This window comes from Gopherus evgoodei, chromosome 4 (assembly GCF_007399415.2).
Source record: "Gopherus evgoodei ecotype Sinaloan lineage chromosome 4, rGopEvg1_v1.p, whole genome shotgun sequence".
NCBI lineage: Eukaryota > Metazoa > Chordata > Testudines > Testudinidae > Gopherus > Gopherus evgoodei.
Genome location: NC_044325.1, coordinates 77,478,952 through 77,503,906, shown reverse-complemented (window position 1 = coordinate 77,503,906; position 24,955 = coordinate 77,478,952). Strand labels below are relative to the sequence as shown.

At 51.0% G+C, this 24,955-nt stretch overlaps 1 protein-coding gene across 2 annotated transcripts; it reads right to left on the bottom strand.

Moving 5' to 3' along the window:
* Positions 1-3,922: 3,922 nt before the first annotated feature.
* Positions 3,923-20,518, bottom strand: CHST1 (carbohydrate sulfotransferase 1). Of its 2 annotated transcripts, none has more exons than XM_030559965.1 (2): positions 20,092-20,518; positions 3,923-5,870 (listed from the first exon to the last, which is right to left on the bottom strand). In XM_030559965.1, exon 2 carries the CDS (start codon positions 5,824-5,826, stop codon positions 4,567-4,569), a length of 1,260 nt encoding a protein of 419 aa, XP_030415825.1. In that variant the 5' UTR covers positions 5,827-5,870; positions 20,092-20,518; the 3' UTR covers positions 3,923-4,566. The 2 variants fall into 2 exon arrangements, with proteins under 2 accessions (XP_030415825.1, XP_030415826.1); XM_030559966.1 differs by lacking the exon at positions 20,092-20,518 and adding an exon at positions 17,610-17,648.
* Positions 20,519-24,955: the final 4,437 nt, after the last annotated feature.

Here is a 24,955-nt window from a genome sequence, read left to right as displayed (position 1 = left end):
CCCCTGGGGATGCAAGATGCCCTTTCTGGGGATGCGAGACATACCAGATATTTTTAGAAGGTAAATCATCAAAAATACAAATTAAGCCACAGGCACATATGTACAACTACTTTGTAACTAGGTTTAAGGGGTGCGAGAACGTATTTTTTAGGTTTAAGGCGGGGGGGAGAACATATTTTGATTTTTGATAAGGGGTGTGATAACATATTTTGAGAACTAAAGGGGTGCAGACTGCAGTAAAGGAGAAGAACCACTGCTCTAGGGGGTGATGAGAAGATCAAGAAACTCTTAGCAAAGGGCTAGTGGGGGAGAGGACAGCTATCAGTTCTGGTGGGGTGGGGTGAAGAGGTCTGCACTACTAGATCCATCTCGAGACACCAGTTCCCAGAACTATGTTTGGAATGTCATAGCAGAACAAGGTGAAAGCACATATTTTCATTCCAGGTGCAACTCCTTGACTTCAGGGTCCCCTTGTGCATACAATGCATGTTCTCATCTTTTCTTCTACCATCTGCATCTTTCTTTCGTTCTTTTTCTTTTTTAAGTAAATAGAATAAAAATCTCCATTAGCTCAGGAATGGCTTGAGTAATAGTTTGCGAAGTTGAAACTAGGAGCTAAAGGAGCTCACTGCCAGGAGCTGTGGCGACTTCAAAGCTAGGTGGTGATGACTTCTTGCCTGTCTTGTGGAGGGCTTGCTGTGAGTGAAGGCTGATGAATGCTCCAGCTGTGGGTGCTAGAGAATGTGCCCTATACTATGAAGGAGAGAACCATCCATTCACTAGTGGTTCCTTTGCCTTCCTCTTTCGCTTTTCTCTCGTTGTTGTCTTTTCCTTCTCTCATTCTATTTCTTCCTTCACTTGTCTCTCCTTCCCAGGTCAGAATGCCTATGAGTGGGAGCCTCTTGTTAAAAAGTCACCCTCGTGCCTGGCCCTGAAATGGAAGGGGTAAGAGAGGCTCCGCTGGTTCAGACCGTTTCTCTGACTGGGGGACGCAAGGGAGTACGTTTCCTCAGCCGTTGTCAGTCCAGTCATTCTGCTTGTGAAAATGTCTCCATTTTGTCCGTGTACCTTCCTAGGCTGCACCTCCTGTGAGTGGGTCTTGTTGTCTCTGTTTCCATGGTCCTGAAGTAGCTCTTATAAAATACAGGCTGCGTGTAAATATAGAGACAAATGGGATGTGGAGCTGCCAGGGGCAGGATGTTGCTGACCACCTCTGGCTCCAGATGTTTCCCACCCTTTGGAGTAAGCCAACTTTAGTGAAACATTCACACACTAAACAACTCCTCCAGCCCCACACCCCTGCCCACACGGTCATGCTAGAGAGAATGCCTGAGGCTCAGAGATATTTTTGTTCTCTATAATTGAAATCTGTGTAATTTCTTTCTGGGTTTGGGATTCTTCTTGGGTTTTTTTGCAGTGCATTTCTGGGAATATTCTCCATCTCTGTATTTCAGTTACAGTAAAATTTGAAGCTAAATACCTCTTTTGGGTCCTTGTCTCCAGTGGGAGGAAACAAACAAAAATAATACTGTTAAGAAAAGACATTAGAAATTCAGTGGAAACTCAATTGTCACGCTTAGGACCCATGTGTCAGGGCAGCAAACAGTGTTGAATCTCTCTCCCTGCTTATACTAGAACATGGTTTTCAAATGTGATTCCAAAGCCATTTTGCCCCAGCTACACTAATTGGTCAAACTGTTAGAAACCAGTTCAGAAAAAGTATTTAAACCTGGTTCCTAATATTGGTTTAAAAATCCCGTGTAGTTGGGGCTTTTGTCCAAGATTTTGTTCAGAGCCAGATGGGGCATCAAAACTAAACTCCAAAGGCCACTGTTTCAGGCTATATCTACTGGAGAAAGGGAGTTTCTGTCTTTAGGACTGGCTGTTTCTTATCAAGATTTACCCAAATGCCCCTCTTCCCAGCCCAAATGCCCCTCTTCCCAGCTAAAGCCTTTCAAAGGTGAGGAGAAGGCAAAGCCCTTGTCTCCACAGCAGCATGCTTATCATCTCTGGAGAACAGGACTGCTTGATTTCTCTGTATAGGTCTCTGGACCACAGGGGCCCTTATGAGCTCAGCCCAACAGCACCTCTTCAGCTAAACAATACACAGCCCTCTTTCCCCTGCCTGTGTTTGGTGTGTAATCTACTAATGAGAGGGTGACCAACAGGCAGTTCCGGGGGCCTGCAGCTCCCCTCATCTCTGGTATGGAGATTCAGCCCACAGAGACAACTCATCCCAGGATTAGCTGGGGATGAGGCATCACAGGCAGGGCCCTACCATCTCTGCAAAGCTGTATTAGATGAAGGCAGCTGCAGTCTTGGTGCTCCCAGCAGTTACCAGATGTGGCTCAGGGTTAAGGCCAGCAATGAGCAAGGGCGAGCTGTGGTAATGATTGTTGCAGGTCTCTCTCCCATCCCCTCTCACTGAGTCAAGGCTGCCAGTCCCGCTCCCTGCAGCCAGTTCAGATGATTTATAAGGTGCCACTTCTCTCCCTGCAAACCCTGAGGAGAGGCCACCAAACTCATTTTTCTGCTGACCTTTTACAGCCATTCCTAGTTAAAATGACTTTTCATCTTCCAAGTTGGGGCAGTTTGCAAAATGCGGCCAGCGAGATGAGCTCAGGCAGCTGCAGCAGATGTTCCTGCCCTTCTAAAGGCCCGTAAAAAAGAGTTTAATAGAGAATTCGTGCAGCCTCCCACCCCCTTCCCACTCCTCCTTCCTTCCTTGGCTTTTAGGTGAGCAGAAAGCAGGCAGCTCCTGCTGGAGGGCTTTTTCTGTCTTTGTGCACAGCAACTGCAGTTTCCCAGCTCAGCTCCACTGCTTGCTAAGAACTCAGTCACAAATCAAGTAGAAAGTGCCCCTTAGGATGACACACACACACACACCCCCAAGAGAACCCCTGAGCCAGGTGCTCCATTGTCCAGTTGAGCTCTCCTATAGGTAAGTCCCCATGCCTGCTCCAAGGACAAGAGATGGAGTGCTCCAGTGGATAAGGGGACGGACTTGGGATCCAGGAGATCTGGCTTCTTGCTCTTCTGCTCACTGGTTGTGTGACGTTGGGTGAGACACTTCACTTTTCTGTACCTCTGTTTCCCTTCCACCCTTAAGCTGTCTTCTTTATTTAGACTGCAGGCGCTCCAGGGCCGCAGCTGTCTCTTGCCATGTGTTTGCACAGGCTGTAGCACAATGAGGCCCTGATCTAGTTGGGACACCCAGGGCTACGGTGACACAAATAAATCATACGGATGAAAAATGTCCATTTTTCCTTCAATTTACAAACTGATCTTCAGCATTTTACCTGGACCTCCAGGGCAGGGCACTCTACTAACACCTAATATTCTCCAGCAAAGAAGTCAGACGCTGGATTTTGGCTATGTTATTTTTAATGCCTTGGCCAGAGGCCATGCTGATTGGATCAGTACCTGGACACATGACTTCTCTCGGTGCAATACCCAGGCTGCTGGGCACGCTACATGCACCCCCTGTCAGTGCTCCTGCCAAAAGGCCCCCTCTAAGCAGGCCTCAGGCCAGAAGACGCTTTCAAATTATTATTATTTTACTGAACAAGCTGCATTTTTACGCACTTCAGATACAAGTATGCACACACCTGAGTGAGAGAGAGTGATTTGCAGCCAGTGGCAAATTCTGAAACCCCATTCCTTCCCCCAGCGACGAATGAATCTCCAGGGTCAGCCCAGCCCACTCTTGGCTTGCATCTCTGTACCCTGTCTCCCTCACCTTCATTGCCTTGTGCGATTCCTATACTCTGAAGGGGACAGCTACATCCCACCCCACAGGGTGGGTCAGTCCTATTGATGCTGGGGGGGGGGTCATATCATATTTATGCCCTAGCTGCATTTACTGAACTCTTCCAGTTGAATTGCACCCCCCAGGAACAGTCAGTTTCATTGCACTCTTTTATTTACAGAAAACACAGAGATAAAGCATTAATTTTGTTTGTTTGTTTTTAGCAAACCGCCCAATCAACTAATTTTTTTTTTTTGGCACAAAGGAATGTCACAGGTGTTACCAAACAATCATGGATCAGCAACCGACTAACTGCCCAGTCCAATAACATGACTTAAACAAACAGACATATCGAAACAAGATTGAAAAACGAGGAGGTTATTCCACATTCAGCTAACAGCATAACCTGCTCAGAACCAGGAGGCAAGGGGAATTACTGTCAAGGGGACACCACCATTCATAAATTATATATATATTTATCTCTTACATTGTAAAAGTAAACAGTGCAAAAGTACAGTACCCCAGGTACCCTTCGGTTTGGAAAACTTGAAGGTTGTTTTATACATTGTGTGTGTGTTTTGTAAACATTGTTACCCAGCCACAGTTCTAGCTCTTGCTCTGAGACACCCAATGCCCTTGCGTCCAAAGCGCACCGTGAGAGGGAGCAGCCTCCTTGCCTTAATGCCATTGAGATTCTCATTCAAGATTTAGTGCAAATTTTGGAGAGAGGGAGAGAGAGAGAGAGGGGGACTAAAATAAAATCAAATAAGGCAACAGTTAGAAACAGTCCGTATCAAAAAGAGGGCGTAATGCCTGGGTTACGAGAAGGGCAAAAAGTCCCTTTCTTCCACCAGGCTGATGGAAAGGTTCTTCAGCTCTTCCTCTGAGCCCGCCATTTTGTAGCCGAGCTGCGCCAACACCTGTTGGCAGGCGTTCTGAGTAAACTCCACAATCTCATAGGAGAGGCGGAACCGCCATTTCTCTGCCGTCGCCGCCGAGTTCCGGACGGTCCCATACTTGTGTTTGGCTGAGGACCTGTCCCCTCTTGTGTTGTTTTGTATCCATCGCTCGACATTGCTGTCCATGGGAATACCCAGGAAACCATAAATCTCCTCAGTCTTTTTCATTGGATTTCTGGCCAGGTCTTCGTACCTTACCAGCATGTATTTGCCCTTAAGCCAAGGTGGTCGGTTTAGTCCAGTGGATACAGAGTTCAAGAAGTCCTCGCAGACCGTGGTGAGCTGGGTCACATCCAGGTTATAGGGCTTCCTGCCAGTACCATCCCAGATCCTCCAAAGCCTGTAGGTGTCTCGGAAGGTCTCGCTCCTGGAAGCCAAGATACCTCTGGGGTCCCTCACCAGCTGTATAACCTTCAGGTTTAGTCTGGGATCCTCCACTAAGGCTCTGAGGTCACTGACCTCTGGCACCCGCACTGTTTTGATAGCCACATGCCCATGCTCTTTGCATGACTCAGTGGCCAATGTCAGGTTCAAGGTGCCACACTTTTTCACACAGTCCCCTTCCTCCAGGTGGATGTCAATTGGCCCCAGTGATTCACAAACCGGTGGTGAGCATAGGGCCTTGCTGGCCCCCCTGCGGAAGAGCCGGTCCGTCGTATGGTTCACCGGCTGGGGTTTGATGTAGTTCTCGAGAAAGTAGAGGTCGCAGTCATAAAGGCTCCTCAGCAAGTCTCTGCTGGCGCCTAGCATGACCCTCCTGTCAGTGGTGCTCTTGCTCTGGGTCAGCTTCGGGATCAAGGTGTACTGGACATGGTAGAGGGGCTCAAATAAATAGAAGACATCAAAGTGCTGGTTAAACAACTGTCCAACAAAAGAGGAGCCGCTCCTGGTGGTGGCCAGGATCAGGACGTGCGTCTTTCTGGAGAGGTTATAGGCAAAGGTTGGGCTCTCATCACATAGTCTGTCAGCCGACTCATTCTCCTGGCTCAGGCTGCAGTTCATGGGATTGGGGACAGGGCAGCTGTGGAAGGACTTGGCTGTGAAGGTTCGGATCGCCGTGTACTGGATCGCGATGGATGCCAAGGCTAGTAGGAGGACAGCCTTCCAGGAACATTGCATGGCTGGTCACCTTCATGGAGCTTCTTTACAGGTTGTCTTAGTATCTGCAACACAAAGAGAGGTCACAAGTTGAATATTGCTCAGGACCCCGGGTATTCCCTGCGCTGAATGGAGCTCAGACTGTGAAATGACAAATGAGGCCAGTAAGCACTGTAGCAAGGTGGATATCAGCCATAACTGTATGGGTCAGGGAATCATTCCCAGGCTACGCACCTCCCCATCCTATCCCAGCAAGATGAATGAACATTTAGGCACACCCTGTTAGCCTCAGAAGCCATATCCACAGAGAACTTCAACCCAGGAAATAGGGTCCTTCCTGAATGAAAGGCATGTAGAAAATGTATGGCTCTCAGCTCCCTCTGTGCCAAGCCCATGAGACTGTGGGGAAGGAGGTGAGCAATGGCCCCAGCTACACTATGGACATATCTTCATGTACAGTCAGTCCAGGGGAATTCATGGCAGCTGCGCAAACTCATGGAATCCAATAAACATAGGCTGTGTGCTGTGCCATGTATGTAAGTCAGCTGTCACCCCATCAGTCAGAGTTGCTAGCAGCCAGCCCTGGTAGGAGTGCAAGAACAGGGCAGGGGGCCTAGAGACGGGGTGAGTCCATCTTTCTGCCAGCTGGCAGTGCAGTAGAGTGACCAGTGTGTGCCAGCAAGTGCCTGCTCAGAGTGAGGCAAGTGGCAGCACATTCACTTCTCTCGCCTAGAGCTGCAAAAGTCCCCCCTGGCCAGGATAGCTTGGTAAACCTGAGTCATGGTGCAGAGTCCAGATTCAAGGGATTTCAGCAAGCTGGATGGGCCTGACACAGCACTGTGGGCTTCCAGATCCAACATGCTTTTCTAACTGCCAACCCTGCAAACCCAGCCTGGGATCTGACAATCAAGTGAGATTCTTGTCTTCTCGCACCTGTGATAACGGTTCTGCCCTCAGTTGCTGCTGTGCAATCCCATCACCTTCAGATCCTGTTCTCAGCTGGAGTCCCCATGAGCTGAGGCCAATCTTGTGCCTAGATACTATGGCATTGGGCATATTAGAAACAACACTCACACGGCACATGTTCTCTTCCTGTCTGGGCTATCAACAAAGACAGCACCACAGATCGAATGCAAGGCACTTTGCTGACACATGGCAGAGCTCCTGGAGCTGGGCATGTTCCTTTCACTGCTAGTGGGAGGTAGAGTCCAGAATGAGCAGTTCCCTAGAAACAGCTAGAAAAATGGATTGTGGCTGATGTGGGTGCAGGGCTTGAGGGCAGCCATGAGGCCACATGCTCCAGTACAGATGCGACAACAGGGGATATTTGCCAGGAGTGGAAGATGATTGACTGAGGCAGTGGAGGGAGGTGGTTTTCCTGCTTCTGCACGCTGCAGCAAATAAAACTGCTGAAAGATGATTTATGCTGGAGACCACTGATCTTCCCATATTGTTCCCTCAACACCACTGCTTCCAAGCCTGTGAGCATTCAAAGCAAGAAACATGGAGACTCAGCAATTAGTGCTAAAGCCCTCAGCACCTTAGGGAGGCTTTCCCTGGATGTACGCTCACAACAACAACTTTCAGCAAGAGCTCTCACTCCTTTGCTACCTGCAGCGCTGGGCCTGGGCCTCTTGGTGGAAGCAGAGCTCGGCAGGAGCCCAGCCTGGTGCTGATGAGGGGAAGCAGCAATGTTTGAGCGCGAGCGAAAGCAGGAGACGTTCAGTGTCTGGGGTGGTGACAACTTTCATAGAATCAAACTATTGGAAAACAGACAACATGAGAACCAACCTCCCACCATCCCTGCTGCCTCTTGCATTCAAATGGAGGGGGGCCCCAGTCCCACCATACGTCATCCTGCTGTCACAGCCATCTACCCGGCAGCTTATTAATTAATTCTGCTTTATACTTCTTTTGCAGTGATTTCCTCCTCATTGGCATTGGGGGCAATGACTAGACACTCCTCCATATTGCAATGATAATAGCAAGCTCCTACACCTGTAGATCTCAAAGACCTTTACAAGGTGGTCAGTACAGTTATTTTACAGATGGGGAAACTGAGGCACAGGGCAGCAAAGTGATTTGTCCAAGGTCACTCAATAGGCCAGTGGCAGAGTCAGAAATAGAACACACATCTCCTGAGTCCCAATCTAATGCACTATCCCCAAGGGCATACAGTCTCCCTTACAACAGCTGATGATGACGATGATGACGACAGTACCTCCTCCTAAGTTGGCTGGTGTTTTCAGCAGCTTGTGGCAGACTTTATAAGACACAAACAGGGCAAGGGACTGATCCTTCCCAGGAGAGTCTCAAAGGGAAACCTAGAAAGTCTGGCAAAAGAGGGTCAGTGGCAGAACCCCATGGAACCCAGTGTTGAAGGTGGGACGGGGTGTGCAAATGGCAGAGGCAGTGAGGATGTGACACAGAGGCAAGAGCAGGCGAAAGGGGAGCACCATGAGCAAAGGATGGAGAGGCTGGAGAGTAGGAAGCGTTTCCTGCGGGTGAGAGTGTGAGGCTGTAGCCCAGCCCCCTGGAACAGATGGGGCGGAACCCTGTGACTGTGACCCATGTGGCCTGTTAGGCCCCCAAGCGTTAGAAACAGGCTTTAAAAATATTTAAAATAATCTTTGAATATTTAATATTTTAAAGTCCTGTTTAATGAGCTGGATAATGTAGGCCCCTCCCTCTCTGTACCCCAGGTTGTCGGTGCTGGTTTGTTGTCTGAACTCACCAGCATCCGCTTGCTCCAGGGCAGCCCAGCATGCAGCTGCTGCTCACCCATAACGGGACCCTGAGCTCAGCAAGGGGAGAGCATGTACAGGGCTGGAGCAGAAGGGGAGGGCGGGGTCAGCCCTGGCCAGCAGCTGCCTGCTCTCCAACATATTATTGTCTCTCATAGCCTTGGCTGCAGCCTGCCGCAAAGGGTTGGCCCAGCACGCGGCTTTCCTGCTGCCCGCAGGATACTCTGCTCATCTGCTCACTGGCAGAGCAGGTAAATTGGAGACAGCTGTGATGCAATTGATCCTATTCTTCTCTCTCGTGAGTAGCTGTGAACCAGGCTCAGGGCATCTGCTCTCAGTGTATGGATGGGAGGGGGCATGTGTCCGTGCACATGCATTGCGTTGCGATGATGGGTATCTCTCTGTACACTGGCGTTCATATCCATACACGCACAAGGGTGTGTATGCACATAACTAAGGGGTGACACAACCAGATTCTCCTCCATCACTTTGTGGGGGCCTATCCTACCCTCCCCTATCCCAGACTGCTCCCCAGGAGAGTTTGAAATCAAACTCAAATGACTAATGCTAACTGCAGTGACCAAGCCAGTCCACCCTGTAGGGTAGCAATGTGGTTTAGACACTTCCCAGCCTCACCCTTCCCTCTACGAGCTTCCCCTGGAGACTCTTTTTTCCCTCCTGATTTAGTGCCTTACACATACATCTCACAGAATGTGCCTCTGTGTAGCTCCGTGCATTTGTAGCTGCAGCGCTGGGTGCATGTCTCCATCTGTGAATAAGGCTCTGCATGTGTCAGTGCACGTGTCTCTGTATGACTATCTGTGTGCCTTTAGCCATGACACACACGGTTATGTATGTATATATGTAGGCCCTCATATGTGCTTGTGTGAGTTGCACATTAACAATTAAATTTTGCAGTGATGGATGCTATAGAAGAACCATAGGCAGATGGGTCTTTGCATGTATGGGTATCCATGTCTCTGTGAGAGTATGGTGCATGCACCTGCATGTTGCTGCCTGTGTATCCATGTGTCTGCATATGCATCAGTGAGATGCCGCAGGATTTGAGATTCTAATCAAAGTGTTGACCAATAACTTCAGACAAAACCAATTTAATGGACCTAGGTATTTTCAAATCACCTGGTGATATTAGTAGGTCCCTCTGAGACTCTCCCCTTAGCCAATTCCTCCTCTTCTTTCCTCTCTTTTCTACACACAGACTCACTCGCTGATCCAGAGTAACAGCTCTGAGATTTCCCGGAATTAATCCATTGTTCCTGTACACCCAGCAGAGCAGGGAGGCCTGTTTCTCTTTCTCTCTCACACACACACAATCTTCCTTGCCCGTCACTCCCCCCCAGCATTCTGGCCACTAAAACCCAACACCCAACCCGGCTCCTCTAGGGCAAATGAAAGAAGCAGCTAAGGGACAACACTAGGCGGGGATTTCTGAGTTCTATCAGGGAGCTGAACTGGCCAGGCTGGCTTTAGTATGCAGGACCTGTTCAACCACAAAGCGTCTGTGGCTTTAGCATATTGAAATTCCTGACAGGCCTGGAAAAGCACAAAGTTCCTGGTGATTTTCCCCCTGAGAGGTTTCTGCTGTTGGCGTCATGTGGCACACCCATCACCCTGACGTGCCTGACTCTCAGGAGAGGCTGCGAGCGTCATTCACTCCAAAACACAATGGGGGTGGGGGAATGCTTTGCTAAGCATGGAGCCTAGCTTAAACCCCCAGTGTTTTTACTCTTGATTTTATTTAGCGACTGAGCCCAGCTCTCATAATCCTACATGAGGCTCGGGAATGTTTTTCTGGGGGCGGGATGACTTGGAGCATTGGGAATGGGGCAAGGAGCTTTTCACCACCATGTCAAATCCATCCCAACATAGGTGCTGGAACAATTTTTAAAGTGAGTGTGCTGAAAGCTATTACCATGTATTTGGTTGTTAGTACTACTTCAAGCCAGGGGTTCAAGCCAACCCCTAGTTCCAGCATCTGTGCATCCCAGGCTGACCATGACCACAAGTTCTTCCTCTTTGATGGCTGTTTGGTGGCTCCTAGAAGAGAGGAACTGGTGGCTTTCAGTTCAATCCCCATTGGACAGGTGTCCATGATCCAAACCTGCACCATTACTAAATTGTGCTCTTCCTGACAGCCTGAGCAGAGGGTCCATGGACTCTAAGGCAGGGCTGAGCCATATTGATGGGGCAGAGGGAAGTGTGCCCTGCCTTTGTCCATATTGAACCTGTTCTGGGGCTAAACAAGGAGGATCAGGTCTGGACCTAGCGCTTTTCGCCAGCGTTCACACTTTGTTTTAGTACGGTTTTCTGGGTTGTTGCCTGCCAGTGCCATGCTGTGTCTTGGGGGCAGGGAGATGCAAGATGTATCCATTGGTGATCCTACTATAACCTAGCCTTGGCATATCAGTACCTACTTAGCATAGGGAGGGTGCCCCAGAGGGACCCAGGCACTAGTGTATCCATACAGGAAATCTCACAGCTTCTCTAGTGTCCTGTCAAACCCTCACCCCCACCCCACGTGAATTCTTTTGGGCCCACCTATGTCTTACCACCTCTTGCTTCCTCCAACGCCTCCCATCACAACCTTCACCTCTGCATGTTCTTCCTGTGCTTCCCCAGCCACACGCCCATCGCACCGTTCCAGTTACTAAGGCTCATTGTTCACAATTAGGAGAGATGAAGGGCAAGACCCTGGTTTACTCTCTGCTGCTGGCTCACACAGACACGGCTCTCAGGCGCAGCAGCATCTTTGCCAAATAGCAATACTTAGCTTCAGTTTTCTATGTGCAATATCCAAGCAGAGAACTCTCCATTCCCCTCTGGTGGCCACCAGTTCCACTGCGGCCCCCTAAAAGGCTCTGAACTTTCTTTCCTTTCTCCTGGACTATATTGGGGCGGGTGTGGTGTATAAGCATGGAAAGTGAGGGATATACCATGCCGGCCACAGCCACACAGAGTGAAGCCAGGTGCTGAGTAAGCTTCCGGAGTCTAGGTTCTGCCACTAAACCTGAATACTGACCTACAACCCATTCAGTTGTTCCATTCTCGGTTCCCCAGACACACACAGCTCTGCTGATGCCCCACCTCACTCCTGACCTGCAGCACCCTTTGCTATTTCAGCTATGCCAGGTTGCACTGGGGAGAGAGGGAGAGTTTTGTATGGACACACATGTGAGACCAAAAGCCAATCTGAAGCCAAACCTAGGCAGCACTCTAGGGGTGAGTGACCTGCCTGAATTGTGCCCTCTCTCTGCCCCCTTCATAGGACTCAGCACCCGCTGGTCCGGCAGGTTGGTGCCCCTTCGCCTGCTGCAAATGGAGAGTTGCTGTGTGAGGCGTCCAGGATGCCTGATTTGCATTTTGAAAGTAAGGGTATGGCTACACTCAAAACTTCAAAGCGCTGCTGCGGCGTGAGTGTGGTCGCAGCACAAGTGCTGGGAGAGAGCTCTCCCAGCGCTGCACGTACTCCACCTCCTCATGGGGATTAGCTTGCAGTGCTGGGAGCCGCACTGCCAGTGCTGCGGCACTGTTTACACTGGCACTTTACAGGCCTGTATCTTGCAGCGCTCGGGGGAGGGGTTCACACCCCTAAGAAAGTTGCAGCGCTGTAAAACGCCAGTGTAGCCATGGCCTAAGTGTGAAGTGTCTTCCCTCCCTTTGCCCAGGGCCAGGCCCTCATGCCCCACAGCAGTGCTTGTGTCACAGCTACTTCAGCAAGAGAGCTGACATCAGCATCAACAACCCTATTGCATGCTATTGGGGGGGGGGTCACTGTCAAATCTAGAACGAGCAACTCTCCATTGAGACCAGCTCAGTGCAGCCAGGGAGAGGCGACTCCCAGCAGGGACCAGCACAGCACAACGCCTACCAGAGCATCCCAAGTGGAAGGCAACTCCAAGCCAGTTCAGTGCAGCTCCTACCAGCTGTAGAAAAGAAACCCCTCTGCTCTCACTGAAACTGGCATCCTCTTAAGCAGAGATGCTTTCATCATCTAAGGACTTATCTGGGCATCCCAGCCCCCCCCCCTCCTCCCCTCCCCAGCAGGGTGAGTGTGGGGAGGATCCACCTCCCAGTCCTGTACTCATTGGGTTTAGTCTAATCCCAAGAAGGAGACAGGTGAGTTTGTGCTGCAGCCCCTCCAGGGAAGAGGTGGGATGGGAAGCAGTGAATGAGGAAAGGCAGGCAGGCAGCCCCCAGAAAAGCCAGGGGACACTCCACTCTCCAAGTGGCTTGGCAGGGCTGTGACTGAGACGGCTCCTGGCCTCATGGCACTGCTGTTCCAGACAGTGCTAACCCACTAGCACTGGGGAGCTTCTAGCAAGGGTGGGCATCATCTTCCATCCAGGCTTTTCCTGGCTTCCGCTTGCCAAACAGAGCCTACAACCAGGCTGCTGTAACAAACGCCACCAGAGGGGGAGACAGACACAGTCCAGCTCACTACACCTAACACACAGCACACCGCTGCAGGCACACATGCACGCGGTAGGGCTCGAAGTTTCAGAAGGGCTCAGCCCCCACCTGTGCAGCCAGAGTTTCAAAACTGCCCAGCTGCCATTTAAGCACTATAATCGGAAGAGGTTGGCACATTGCAGACTAAGCTCTTTTGGAAATCTGCCCACTGGTCTCACAGAAGCAGCAGCTGGGTGCTGAGCACTTACAAGAACCTGGCCCATATTTAGGTGCCTAAATGGGAGCTGAGTTCTTTGGAAAATCCAGCTCCACTGGTGGGTGCCCAGAGCTTGGAAATCTAGCCCTACGCTCTTTTGAAAACATGGCCCCACAGGTGCTGCTACACTAGGTTTATTAGTCTAGAATTTCCTACTCCCCCCCAAAAAAATGGCGCTTCAAAGGCAGACATGGGACTGGTGGGTGCCAGAATTGTACCTACTGTGTCCTGTGGATCTGCTCCAAGCAGAGTTAGATGATGTGGTGGTAGAAATGCCAGCGCCCTGTGTAACTTAATGCTGCCACTGGTGAAGCTAAACTACTAGTAGCAGCAGTGGGAAATATAGCTATTACCAGGGGCAAAGCCTTTCCCAGTCCTGGGGCCCATGGTGTAACCTCGCCAGGGTTCTCTAGTTCTGGAAGGTGCAGCTTCCCAGGACCTCCCTCCCTGCACACTCATACACAGCCCCCGTCCCTCCCAGCAGGCTACTGTCCCCACCCTTCCTGGCTTTACACACCGTATCTCAAAGCCACCCTCCTTCCAGCTGAGGGAGATGGGGCTGTTTGGAACTGTTCAGTGCTGGAGCTATAGACCCAGGGTTTCCCCTGGGTAGGTGGAGCTCAAGGCTTTATCTCTACCCATATGGGGAAAGTGATAATGGGGTGGGGGAGTACAGAGAGCTGTCCCCACCATCTGAGCCTGCATGCTCCCATTGTCCTCTTTATATAAGTTGTTTTTACACCTGAAAGTGCTATGCATGGGCTGCATTGCCCCAGTACACCAGCTACAAGCAGGGAGGAGCGACCTTTCGTGTGCTGGGAGCGCCCAGCATAGGAACCTGAACTCTGCCCTTCCTTGGCCTTTGTTCATGGCCCTCATCTGCCAGTGCCTGCCACTACTACCAGAAAGGGCTCTAGGCTAATTCAGTGTTGCCAACTCTTCTGATTTTTTTGCAAGTAAGAGGAGTTTTGCAAGGGCTGGATTCCATCTTGTGGTGAGGAGGGAAGCTCCAGCCCACATGGGAATTTCACCCCTGCCTGTGGGAAACCCCTTCTGATTGGCCCCCTGCCCCATTGACCCACCTCCTGGGGAAGAGCATCCTATCACTGCAGCTGCAGGAAGCAGGCAGAGCTCACTGCTTCCTCCCCATCCCCCAAGGGCCCCCACTGGTCTCACTGGAGAGGAGGAGGGAGAAGAAAGATCCTAGGAGCTCAGGGAGGCTCTGCTCCCTGCTCCTCTGCCTCACCGCCATACCCAGTGGGAGAAAGACCTAGCTGCAGCCCACCCCCATCATGCCTGGGAGAGAGAATGAAGAACCCTACAAGCTGCAGGAGGAGTAGAGGTGAGGCTGGGGTTGCAGACTTGAACTTGGGGTTGGGGAGACAACCAGAACTGACATCTGGGCAGAACTGATGCAGGGACTGAGGATTGATTCAGAGGCTGGATAGACAGAATAAATTGTTGGGAAGAGGACAGGCAGATGTGGGGGTAAGAAATCACCTTGTCCAGTAAATTTGGGATAGTGGGCATTGCTAATTGTGAATTCAAAAATAAAATGACAGGCCAAAAACAAGACTTTTTTTAAATCCTCATTTTGGGGCCAATCTCATTATTTTGTGGGCCTGACTCCTGATTTTGAACCTTTGGGGTTAGCATTCCTTCTCCCTTGACCTCTAAACACTGTCTGTGATCACTTCAGGCCCATGCTGTCCCCAGGATGCCATGCAATGACCAGTGGAACGGCGCCAGTTGTAGCAGGATGTTCCCAGCCATTCTTGGCACTGGGATATGGAGAGTGTCAATTGTAAAAGCAAAATTCCAGAGGGGCTGCTTCACTCTCCCTTCCCCACCCCAGATTCCCACTGCCCCTTAGGAAGGGGGTTAAAGGCAGTGAAACACCCATGAAAGGAGGCAGAGGTGGGTGCAAACTCCTGCATCCACCTCTCCTGGCTGGCACAGCTACCCTGCTGACAGTGCAGGCAGAAAGCCAGCCTGACAATCCAGGAGCTTTAGAGATCAGAGCAGTGAATTAACCTTAAGGGTATAAGTGAATTACCCTCAAACAGAGCAACAAGTGTGGCTGGACACCACAAAGCCCCTGAGAGGGAGTCCCTGAGCTAGGGATTCTCTTAACAAGTTTGATGCTACTCACTGCTTTTATAGCTCCATACTGGGAGTGCACAGCTGTATGCTCTGATCATGGCTGATCTCACAAACTAAGCAGGTTGCCTCTGGTCAGTAGAAAATGCAAGCTGCTGCAGTGATTGGTGTAGGGGGTATTCTGCTCTCTGAAGCTGCTGGGCCCAATGTTCCAGCCTGGTGCTAAGAGGTGCTGTGCATCTGGAGATGCTGTCAAATCTCTTGTGATCATTCAAGAGCTCATGTCACTTCTCTGAAGCTGGGGTATGTCTCCCACCCATCACCCTATGTCCTGATCAAATCCCAATGCAGGTTAGTCCATTCTGCTGCCTTAAATTCCCTCTGTAGCTTTGACTGAATACAGGAATCTTCCCCCCGCCCCACCCTAAAAGGTTGTGTAATATTGTTGTGCAGCTGCCTTGTTGCTCCTCCCAAAAAGTGGCTGCACCAAGTGCAAGTGAAGTAATTCATAGGGTCTGTAAAGTACTTTTGGGTTCCTCTGGAGTGGCATATGCATTAAAATGGAAGGTGTTAATAATAATAATTAATTATGTATTATCACTGCTGTTGGGGAGCTTACTGAAGCTCTTGAGGGTTATGTTTTGTGGTTGCTCAGTCCTCATTTGGTGTGTCGATGAGGCTGCTCGCCTCTCTCTCCCTCACTATTTCATGCTCAGTTTTGCTAGCCGGATTTGGGTGCCCCAGCCTCTTTCAGCAGCTCCTGCCTTCCCATCTATGCAATCTCTGTGAAGTGAAGGGCTGTATTGAGGCTCAGCTCATTGGTGAAAATAGGGCTAGCGGGGAAAGGAGATGAGGGGGGAAGGAGAAGATTCAGACAGACAGCAGGGCGGAGAGGGACCGTGCGGTTAGGGCAAAGGATTGGAAGCCAGAGGTACCGGAAAACAGTGGAGATGCCGCATCACACCATGTGCAGCCCTACTGAGAGACAAAGTGAAAGCCAGCCACCTTGCTGACAGCCTGTTGCTGTGGCTGAGGGAAGCAGGAGCCCTTCACTCCTATCCAGTAGAGCCCTGCATCTCTCCCACCACAGTGAGTCCGTATAGGGGCTGACCCCTCTCTGCAGGTATGCAATGTTGCCTCCAAACAGTGTGTCTACCCCCAAAACTGATTACTATGAACAAGTCTGTTTCCATGGAAACCATACAGTGACTCAGGACTTTGGGACCAGCTCGGAACAGGATTGTGAATATCGAATGCTCAGGGAGATTTAGGGTCCTGAAGTCTGAGAACGAAAGGAACAGCAGCAGATGGACTGCAGTGCTGACGCCCCCCTGGCAGGCAGTTACGTACACACTCTTCCACAGATACACAGGGCGGTGCACACGCACAACCACATCAAATCCACTCCACGAGTCTACAGCCTCGAGCCAAACCCCTTCCACTGACACTGGCGTTACTGCAGCAGTTGGGAGTCATTACTGAAGTAGGCTACTCTGGGGGCACACACCCAAAAAAACAGATCTACCCCAAGGCCTAGCCACACTTGTGCACAAGTACCACACCCACCCATATCAACCATTATGCACTTGCTGCAGTTCCCTTTACCTTTTACACAATCTTAGCCCAGCTGCCCTACCCCTGACCCTGCAGCTAAGAATAATTCAGTAGCGCTGTCTCACCATAGCACCTTCCATCCCTGGAGCCCAACATGCTCTCCGGGCAGGGTGAATTGTTACCATCCCTATTTTGCAGAGAGGGAAGCAGAGACATGGAGAGACCAGCAGTGCCTCTTCATGGCGCTGGCCGGTTAATAGGCCAGCCAGACTCTCACTTTGCAGGGCTGTTTCTGTAGGAGCTCACAGCTCAGCCACAGCAGTGAAGTTGCAGGATTGCAAAACAAAGCCCAGTAGGGACCAGCAGGCTCTGGCTCCACTGCTTCTTGACACTCCGTGATTGAGGAATGACTTTGTTTCTTAAAATAAACTGTTGAGGCCATTCAGGCAGGGGAGACAGGGTCTTGATGGGGTTTAATGCCGAGCATTAGGCTCAGCTATAGTGACTTAGTCAGATTTGAGTCTCTGGAACTCTGTAGGGCCATTGGGGTGAGATATGGCCACCGGGGACGGCTCTGATGGAGCTGTTAGTATCTCCCTCTACAAGCTGTGCCACACACTGCTCTGCAGGAGCAAAGGGGCTCAAACTGGGAAAGCTAGTCTTAAAATAACAGGAAAGAGCCATTTCCTACCCACTCTTTACTAATGGCAGACACTCACCTTTAGGCACTGCAGGGGACCCAGGCATGTGTAGTATCTGTCCCGGCACCTAGGCACAGCAAGGCCAGTTAAGATGGAAGTGGGGAAGGGTCCAATATTGCCATGGAATAGTCTTGCCTCTTCTTTAGTCCCGTAGGAATACGACTTCTCTACAAATCCCAGCAGGGTCCTTTTCCTGAAGAGCTAAGGTGAGCACTTCAAATGGGACCTTAAAAGCTGAGGATCTGTCTGTTCTGCATGAAAGATCCCTGCTGTAAACCTTTCTTACTCTTACGTGGTGTGTTGTTCATCCACCAAGCTGCCTCCTCCACCCGAGAGGTGGCTGTGGGATCCTTTAGGATGAAAGGCACCATCAGAATGTGCAGTAGGACAATGTGCCTCCCTCCCCCCCAAAATCCTCCATAGTGATATCTGATTGTGATTTTTTTTTATTTTTTTTAAGAGCCTTATTTTTGCTGGCACAGGCATTTTGAGCTAATTAATTGTTGGCAGCAAACTCCAGCCCCAACCAACCCAAATGTTTTCCTATCACAGCAATCAACCTGTATCTAGATATCCCTCTGCACCGCATCTGCTTTTCAGTCTGTAACTGTCTGGCTATGCGTGGTAGAGCATCTCCTGGTTTCCATCTTCCTCTGAACTCTCCTCCAGCTCATTCTGTCAATTCATACCAGGAGCTTCTGTGGTTACTTGAAAGCTCATTATGACCTCCTTACTCCTCTTTCTATATGTCTGTCCCATGACCAGCTTGGTCATAGGGACATCATTTTATGATATTTCAATGGGTGGTGCTTTTATCCCAGCAGTTCTCATCTCCTCTCTGGGCTCCCCATGAAGTAAGAAAGCATTATTATCCCCATTTTACAGATGGGAAACTGAGGCATAGAGAAGCTAAGTGACTTGCCCAAGCTTACACAGGTAGTTCATGACATAGCAGGGACTAGAACCTGGATCTCCACTGAGCCATCCCTCCTCCCCCTGCTTCCCCTTTTCATTAAATATCCGGTTCCTTCAAAAGCCCAACCCCTGAACTATTCAGCGTTCCTGTATGGAATCTCCATTATCAAAAGTCCCTCCATTTACACTAGGCTGGGTATTGGTGAGTGCTCAACCCCCTTGCCCCTCACCTGTTTCAGGTAGTTCAGACCAGCATGGGACTAAAGGATGCGCCAGCATCCAGTTATATAAGCAACTGATTGTTTCCAGCCTCTAAAAAGTCCTTCCAAGAGCTACAGATACCCAGGCAAACCAGACAACATTGCACAAAGGGACGGGGAGTCTGGCCTCCATGTGGCATTAGGGAAATTATTCCAAGCAATTGATCATTTATAAAGAAAAGGAAGTTTTCACCAAGGCTCATTTCTACTGCCAGGTTTTGATCAAGAGATTGCTAAAACCCACTTATAATTGCTGCCCCTTTTGCCCCAGAGGGAGCTCCTAAGGGTTCATATCCCAGGACTGGCAGCATTGTGGATTTGTGAATAGAGGAAATCCAAATCTGGCAGGAGAAGGGCCATTCTGGTCTGTGCAGAGAGAACAAAGGTCTGAAAAATAGGAATGGCTGGAGAAATGACTCCGCCTAGGCACACCAGGTGATTTTTTTCATTCCCCTGGAAAATTGTGGCAGGTAACACTAGGGAAAAGGTTACAAGGGCAGGAGAGTAGGTAAGTAGCAGACACTCCATCACCTCCGGGCAGGTAGGAAGAAGAAGTAGCCAATAGGACATTCCCATGGAGCCCTGCCCTGTGCTTGATATGGCTGGGGAATAGGAAATCTTCCTACCCTGCCCACCCCATGCCTTTACTCTTGGGAAGAAATGGCACAGCTGAAGTGCCCACTATTTTTGAACAAGGAAAGATCCGCTCCATGGGAGTCTGAAGCCTTCTGCCTGCTGTGTCCTCAGTGCAGCCTCCCAGCTCAGCACAAGGCTGGAACTTTACTACATTTTTGGTACAGCGGCTAGCGTTATTAAAGGTGATAAGTAAAGCCCCCTAAGCACCCAGCTCTGAGCCTCCTCATTGCCCTGAGTGGGAATCATCCACCATATGCTGATGCCACCCTCTTAAATTGGTCTCATCCTCATTCCTCCTCTCCCCTCAGTGGGAATCGCCTCCCCATCACTTTGCTAAGGGATTTCTTCCCCTGAAATACCTGGCCAAGGCCTGTGAAGGCTGCTGGCTGGGTGGACACCTTGGTCTGAGCCAGCAAAGCAAATCCCATATTCCAGTGCAGTTTCCCTCCTGCAAAAATGGGGATCAGCCCGTGCCCGCACCGTGCGCCCCTCCCAGAATGGGGGCTCAGTCCTGGCCCCCGTGCATTGTCCCCCTAAATCGGAGTCGCCCCCACCCACCGTTGCCGGCTCTCCTGGGAGGAGCAGCCGGTGAGCTCTTCCTAGCTGCCCGGGAAGGAGGGGGTCGCACATCCGTGCCCAGCCCGCCCCTGCAGGAGCCTGGGCGGCCGGGTTCGCCCCCATCCACCTACCTGGGGATGAAGTGCGGAGCCGCTCCGGGCGCAGCTCATTGAGCGGGGCGGCCGCTGGCCCCGTCCTCTAGCCGCAGTTCAGGCTCCCTCCGTCCCGGCGAGCAGCGGCGACAGCATCCTTCCTGGCCAGCTGAGCCCTCACTGGCCCCTCTGCATGGCCCAGGGGGTAGCTCGGCCCCGGGAGTCCCCGCTGCCCTGCCCCCTCCTGCTGCAGCCAAGGGGACCAGCTTCTACAGAGCTGGGCACAAGTTGCCCCCCCTTCCCTGGGGGGGACCAGCCTCCCCCAGTCACTGAGAGAACGAGCCAGGCACCTGGGGGGCGCTTCAGCAGGCGCTGCAATGGGGACTCATGCCTGTAACAAGCAAGGTAAGTCCTTCTGCTGCCTGTGCGGAGACCCCAGGGAAAGCAGCAAACAAGGCATGGGGCAGGTCCCAGTGTCCACGCCCCTCCAGCTCAGCTCAGCTCCCCCTCCCCCGCCCCCCTTGCAGCCCCGGAGTCCCTCTTCCAGCACGCACAGTCCAGGATTTGAGAGCAGAGCCTCTTTCTTTTCCTCCTTGCACAGCTTTTCGCAGGCTGGCAGCTGCTCTGGGCTTGAGCTACAACTGCACAACAAGCAGCCTGCTCAGTAGAGCCAAATATGCAGCCAGCCCCCCTTTCTCGCTCTGTCATCATCCCCACCCCTCGCTAGGGTTAGTGCACAGCCCATGCTCTGCACTGCCTCAGTAGGTGAAACAGCCCCGTTCCCAATCTCTAGTCTGGTTTCCTTCTACTTTCAGTGGAGATTGGCAGCAGGAGAGCTAGTCAATTCTGCCTAGGGTAAGTCAGTGGCACTAGACCTCAGCATTAGCTGCTTTGTTCTGCCCAACCAGCAAAGAACTTTTATGCTTCCAGATAAGTCTTCTCTCCATCTTAAAGGGGCCAGCCCCCTAAAGATCTTCATGCTCCCTTTATATAAAAATCCCTTATTGCTGTTTCTGGACAGTAGCAAACTAAATGAGGAAAGCCCCTCTTAGGTGAGGGGATGAAAGAACAATAACCTGGTGCATAGGCAGCCAACAAGACAGACTGAGCTGTGAATTAGTGATGTGAACGAACATCCATTAGGGTTAAACTGAGACTCACTCAGGTCTCCAACTGTGAACTGACAGAGCATCATTTCACCACTCCACTTGCTTGCCTCAGGCCAGATTGCTGGCTTCTGAATTGCTGATGAGGCCTGGTTTTAATTTTTTTTAAAATTTATTTTGTAACAATTACCTATGTTAGGAATGCCTCGGGTTCTGTTTCTCATTCTGGAGACCGTACGGTGCACATTCCTTTTTTATGTATCCCATCTTATTTAGTATTTGTTTATAACATCTCGGACCGTCCATTAAAGAATCACAGCAGTTTTCCTTTAACTCTAATTTTAGAAATACTTAATTCCTAATGACACTCAGGTTTGCTGGAAGCTGTCTCTCCAGCTCAGGGATTGCTTAATTTCCACCTCAAACTCTAGAATTCACAAAATGTAACTAAGGATTCATGGTATTTGAATGTTAACAAGAAGCTCAGAAATGCCCCGTTCCTTTTAGCAGCCAGCAGAGTGATAACCAGGTTAGGAGGAACAGCGGATTCTAAGTCCATTCTCAGGAATCGTATCAATAAAAAGAAACATTTCTGGAAGTGCAGGAATCCTAATATTCCAGAGGTGCAATGTGGAATTCAAAGTTACCAGGCTCTTAATTCAAGTCCCATGAACCATAATTTGGGAATATCAGAATCTTCACCTGTATCTTTGGCATTTTGGGATCTAATCTCCAACTTCGGGAATATCTGGGTCTTAAAGCTGATCTCTAAAGTTCTCTAACCTTTTGTTCCTATTTTTGAAATATCACATCAATACTAATCCTGTTAATCTAATTGGAGAAAACTTTGGAAGGGTGTGACGAACTGGGAAAGTTCTTAATGTTTTCTCTGAATACTGTGTTGGTGCCTCAGGCCATGTCTACATCTAAAATTTTGCAGCGCTGGTTGTTACAGCTGTATTAGTACAGCTGTATAGGGCCAGCGCTGCAGAGTGGCCACACTTACAGCAACCAGCGCTGCAAGTGGTGTTAGATGTGGCCACACTGCAGCGCTGTTGGGCGGCTTCAAGGGGGGTTCAGGGACCGAGAGAGCAAACCGGGAAAGGAAACCAGCTTCGCCGCGGTTTGCTCTCTCGGTCCCGGAGCCAGCCAGCAAACCGCAGGGAAGGAGACCTGCTTGCTCGGGGTTCCGGGACCGAGAGAGCAAACCGGGAACGCCGCGGTTTGCTCTCTCGGTCCCGGAGCCAGCCAGCAAACCGCGGGGAAGGAGACCTGCTTGCTCGGGGTTCCGGGACCGAGAGAGCAAACCGGGAACGCCGCGGTTTGCTCTCTCGGTCCCGGAGCCAGCCAGCAAACCGCAGGGAAGGAGACCTGCTTGCTCGGGGTTCCGGGACCGAGAGAGCAAACCGGGAACGCCGCGGTTTGCTCTCTCGGTCCCGGAGCCAGCCAGCAAACCGCGGGGAAGGAGACCTGCTTGCTCGGGGTTCCGGGACCGAGAGAGCAAACCGGGAACGCCGCGGTTTGCTCTCTCGGTCCCGGAGCCAGCCAGCAAACCGCGGGGAAGGAGACCTGCTTGCTCGGGGTTCCGGGACCGAGAGAGCAAACCGCGGCGAAGCTGGTTTCCTTTCCCGGTTAGCTCTCTCGGTCCCGGAACCCCGAGCAAGCAGGTCTCCTTCCCCGCGGTTTGCTGGCTGCCTCCGGGACCGAGAGAGCAAACCGCGGCGTTCCCGGTTTGCTCTCTCGGTCCCGGAACCCCGAGCAAGCAGGTCTCCTTCCCCGCGGTTTGCTGGCTGGCTCCGGGACCGAGAGAGCAAACCGCGGCGTTCCCGGTTTGCTCTCTCGGTCCCGGAACCCCGAGCAAGCAGGTCTCCTTCCCTGCGGTTTGCTGGCTGGCTCCGGGACCGAGAGGGCAAACCGGGAAAGGAAACCAGCTTGATTACCAGAGGCTTCCTCCTTCCACGGAGGTCAAGAAAAGCGCTGGTGAGTGTCTACATTGCATTACCAGCGCTGGATCACCAGCGCTGGATCCTCTACACCCGAGACAAAACGGGAGTACGGCCAGCGCTGCAAAGAGGGAGTTGCAGCGCTGGTGATGCCCTGCAGATGTGGACACTCTCAAAGTTGCAGCGCTGTAACTCCCTCACCAGCGCTGCAACTTTCTGATGTAGACAAGCCCTCAGTGTCCCCATGGCAGTTCTTAAGTTTCTGGCAGAGCAATGGCCAGTGCACCTAAATGCCTGACACTCTGTCTCCTAGCAACTGATGGCCTGGGCCCCTCCTCTGCAAAGGTGCCAGCTGAAGGTGTTGGAGACAAAGGGATCAGGTGACCTCCTGGCCCGGGAAAGGGGCTGAGCAGAGAGGAGGGGCTGGGAGGGGTTGTTAGTCTGGAGCTGGCTGGGGTCGAGGGTGGAGGGCAGACCTGAGGGTCTGGCTCACTGCCCCCCAGAATGGATCCAGCCGAGGGGTACGGTTCGCTGTATCTACAAGCTCTGTTTTAGACCCAGTTCCTGTCATCAAATAAACCTCTGTTTTACTGGCTGGCTGAGAGTCACGTCTGACTGCAAAGTGGGGGTGCAGAACCCGGTGGCTTCCCCAGGACCCCGCTGGGGTGGACTCGCTGTGGGAAGCACACGGAGGGGCAGAGGATGCTGAATGCTCCAAGGAGAGACCCAGGAGGTGAAGCTGTGTGAGCTTCTTGCCCTGAACAAGTCTGCTCCAAGAGAGAGGAGGCTCCCCAAAGTCCTGACTGGCTTGGTGGGGAGCAGTTCCAGAGCATCGCCCGGTGACTCCGTGACAAAGGGGACTGTCCTCATTCTTGCAGTGGCTGGACATCCAATGGCCGCTTCATAGGGTATGTTTGTTTATTGTGCAATTATTGCTTTTTAATATCACACCTCTGTCCATAGCAGCAGCATCTAGTGCCATTCGTGCCATTTATTACCTCATCCACTGTTAGACTGTTGGCCTCTTGTTTGATTTTTAAGGTCTCCCCAGCTCCTTGTCTCATCTGTCTGGGTCTCAGCGAGGACATTTACAAGATAACACCAGTAGTGGTGTTCAAAACTCCTGTCTTGCCTGAACTTCACCCCAGCTCCTAGAAACACCAGTACTTCTGGCTACTTGTGGAAACAAGAAAACAATATTGGCACAATAGCCCTTGGCACGTCATTGTCTCAGATAAAAATACTCCAACTGGGATAGGAGGAGGTCTGCATGCTCTCCTAGGATTCCCACAGTGCTATCAAGCACTGACTCAGGACCCAGTGACTAAAGCTTTCCCTTTTGACATACATGCTATGCAGACACCTGAGCAAGAGACAATGCCAGCCCTAGCTGGGAAACCTAAGTGAGCCAGTGCAGTTACCTGATACATGCACTGTGCTGTGGAAAGACACAAATCTCTCCATAGTTAAAGCTGAAACAAATCTGCTGCTGTAAGGCCGATTTTGACCTACTACCTCTTCTGAACCAATGAAATCAAGCCACCTAACACTACACAAGTTCATTCCTATGACAGGGCAGAACTTTTCTGAAGGTATGAGGCAAATTGGTATTTGGGAGAGTGAGGGTTTGAAACTGAGATGATCTTTCTTGGACCTGTTTCTATTTTCTTAAGCTAATTTAAACTCAGTTATTTGGCCCAGAAGCTCCACATTTGGTTAGTCAGTTGGCCTCAGCAAAGACTGGTGGCTTTTGCTAGTTTGGGAGAGTTTTGTGGAGCAGTGTTATTAAGGGCGTTGCTGTGTGATGAACCCTGCTAGGTTTATGAACACCACAGAATATTTTTTCTGAACGTC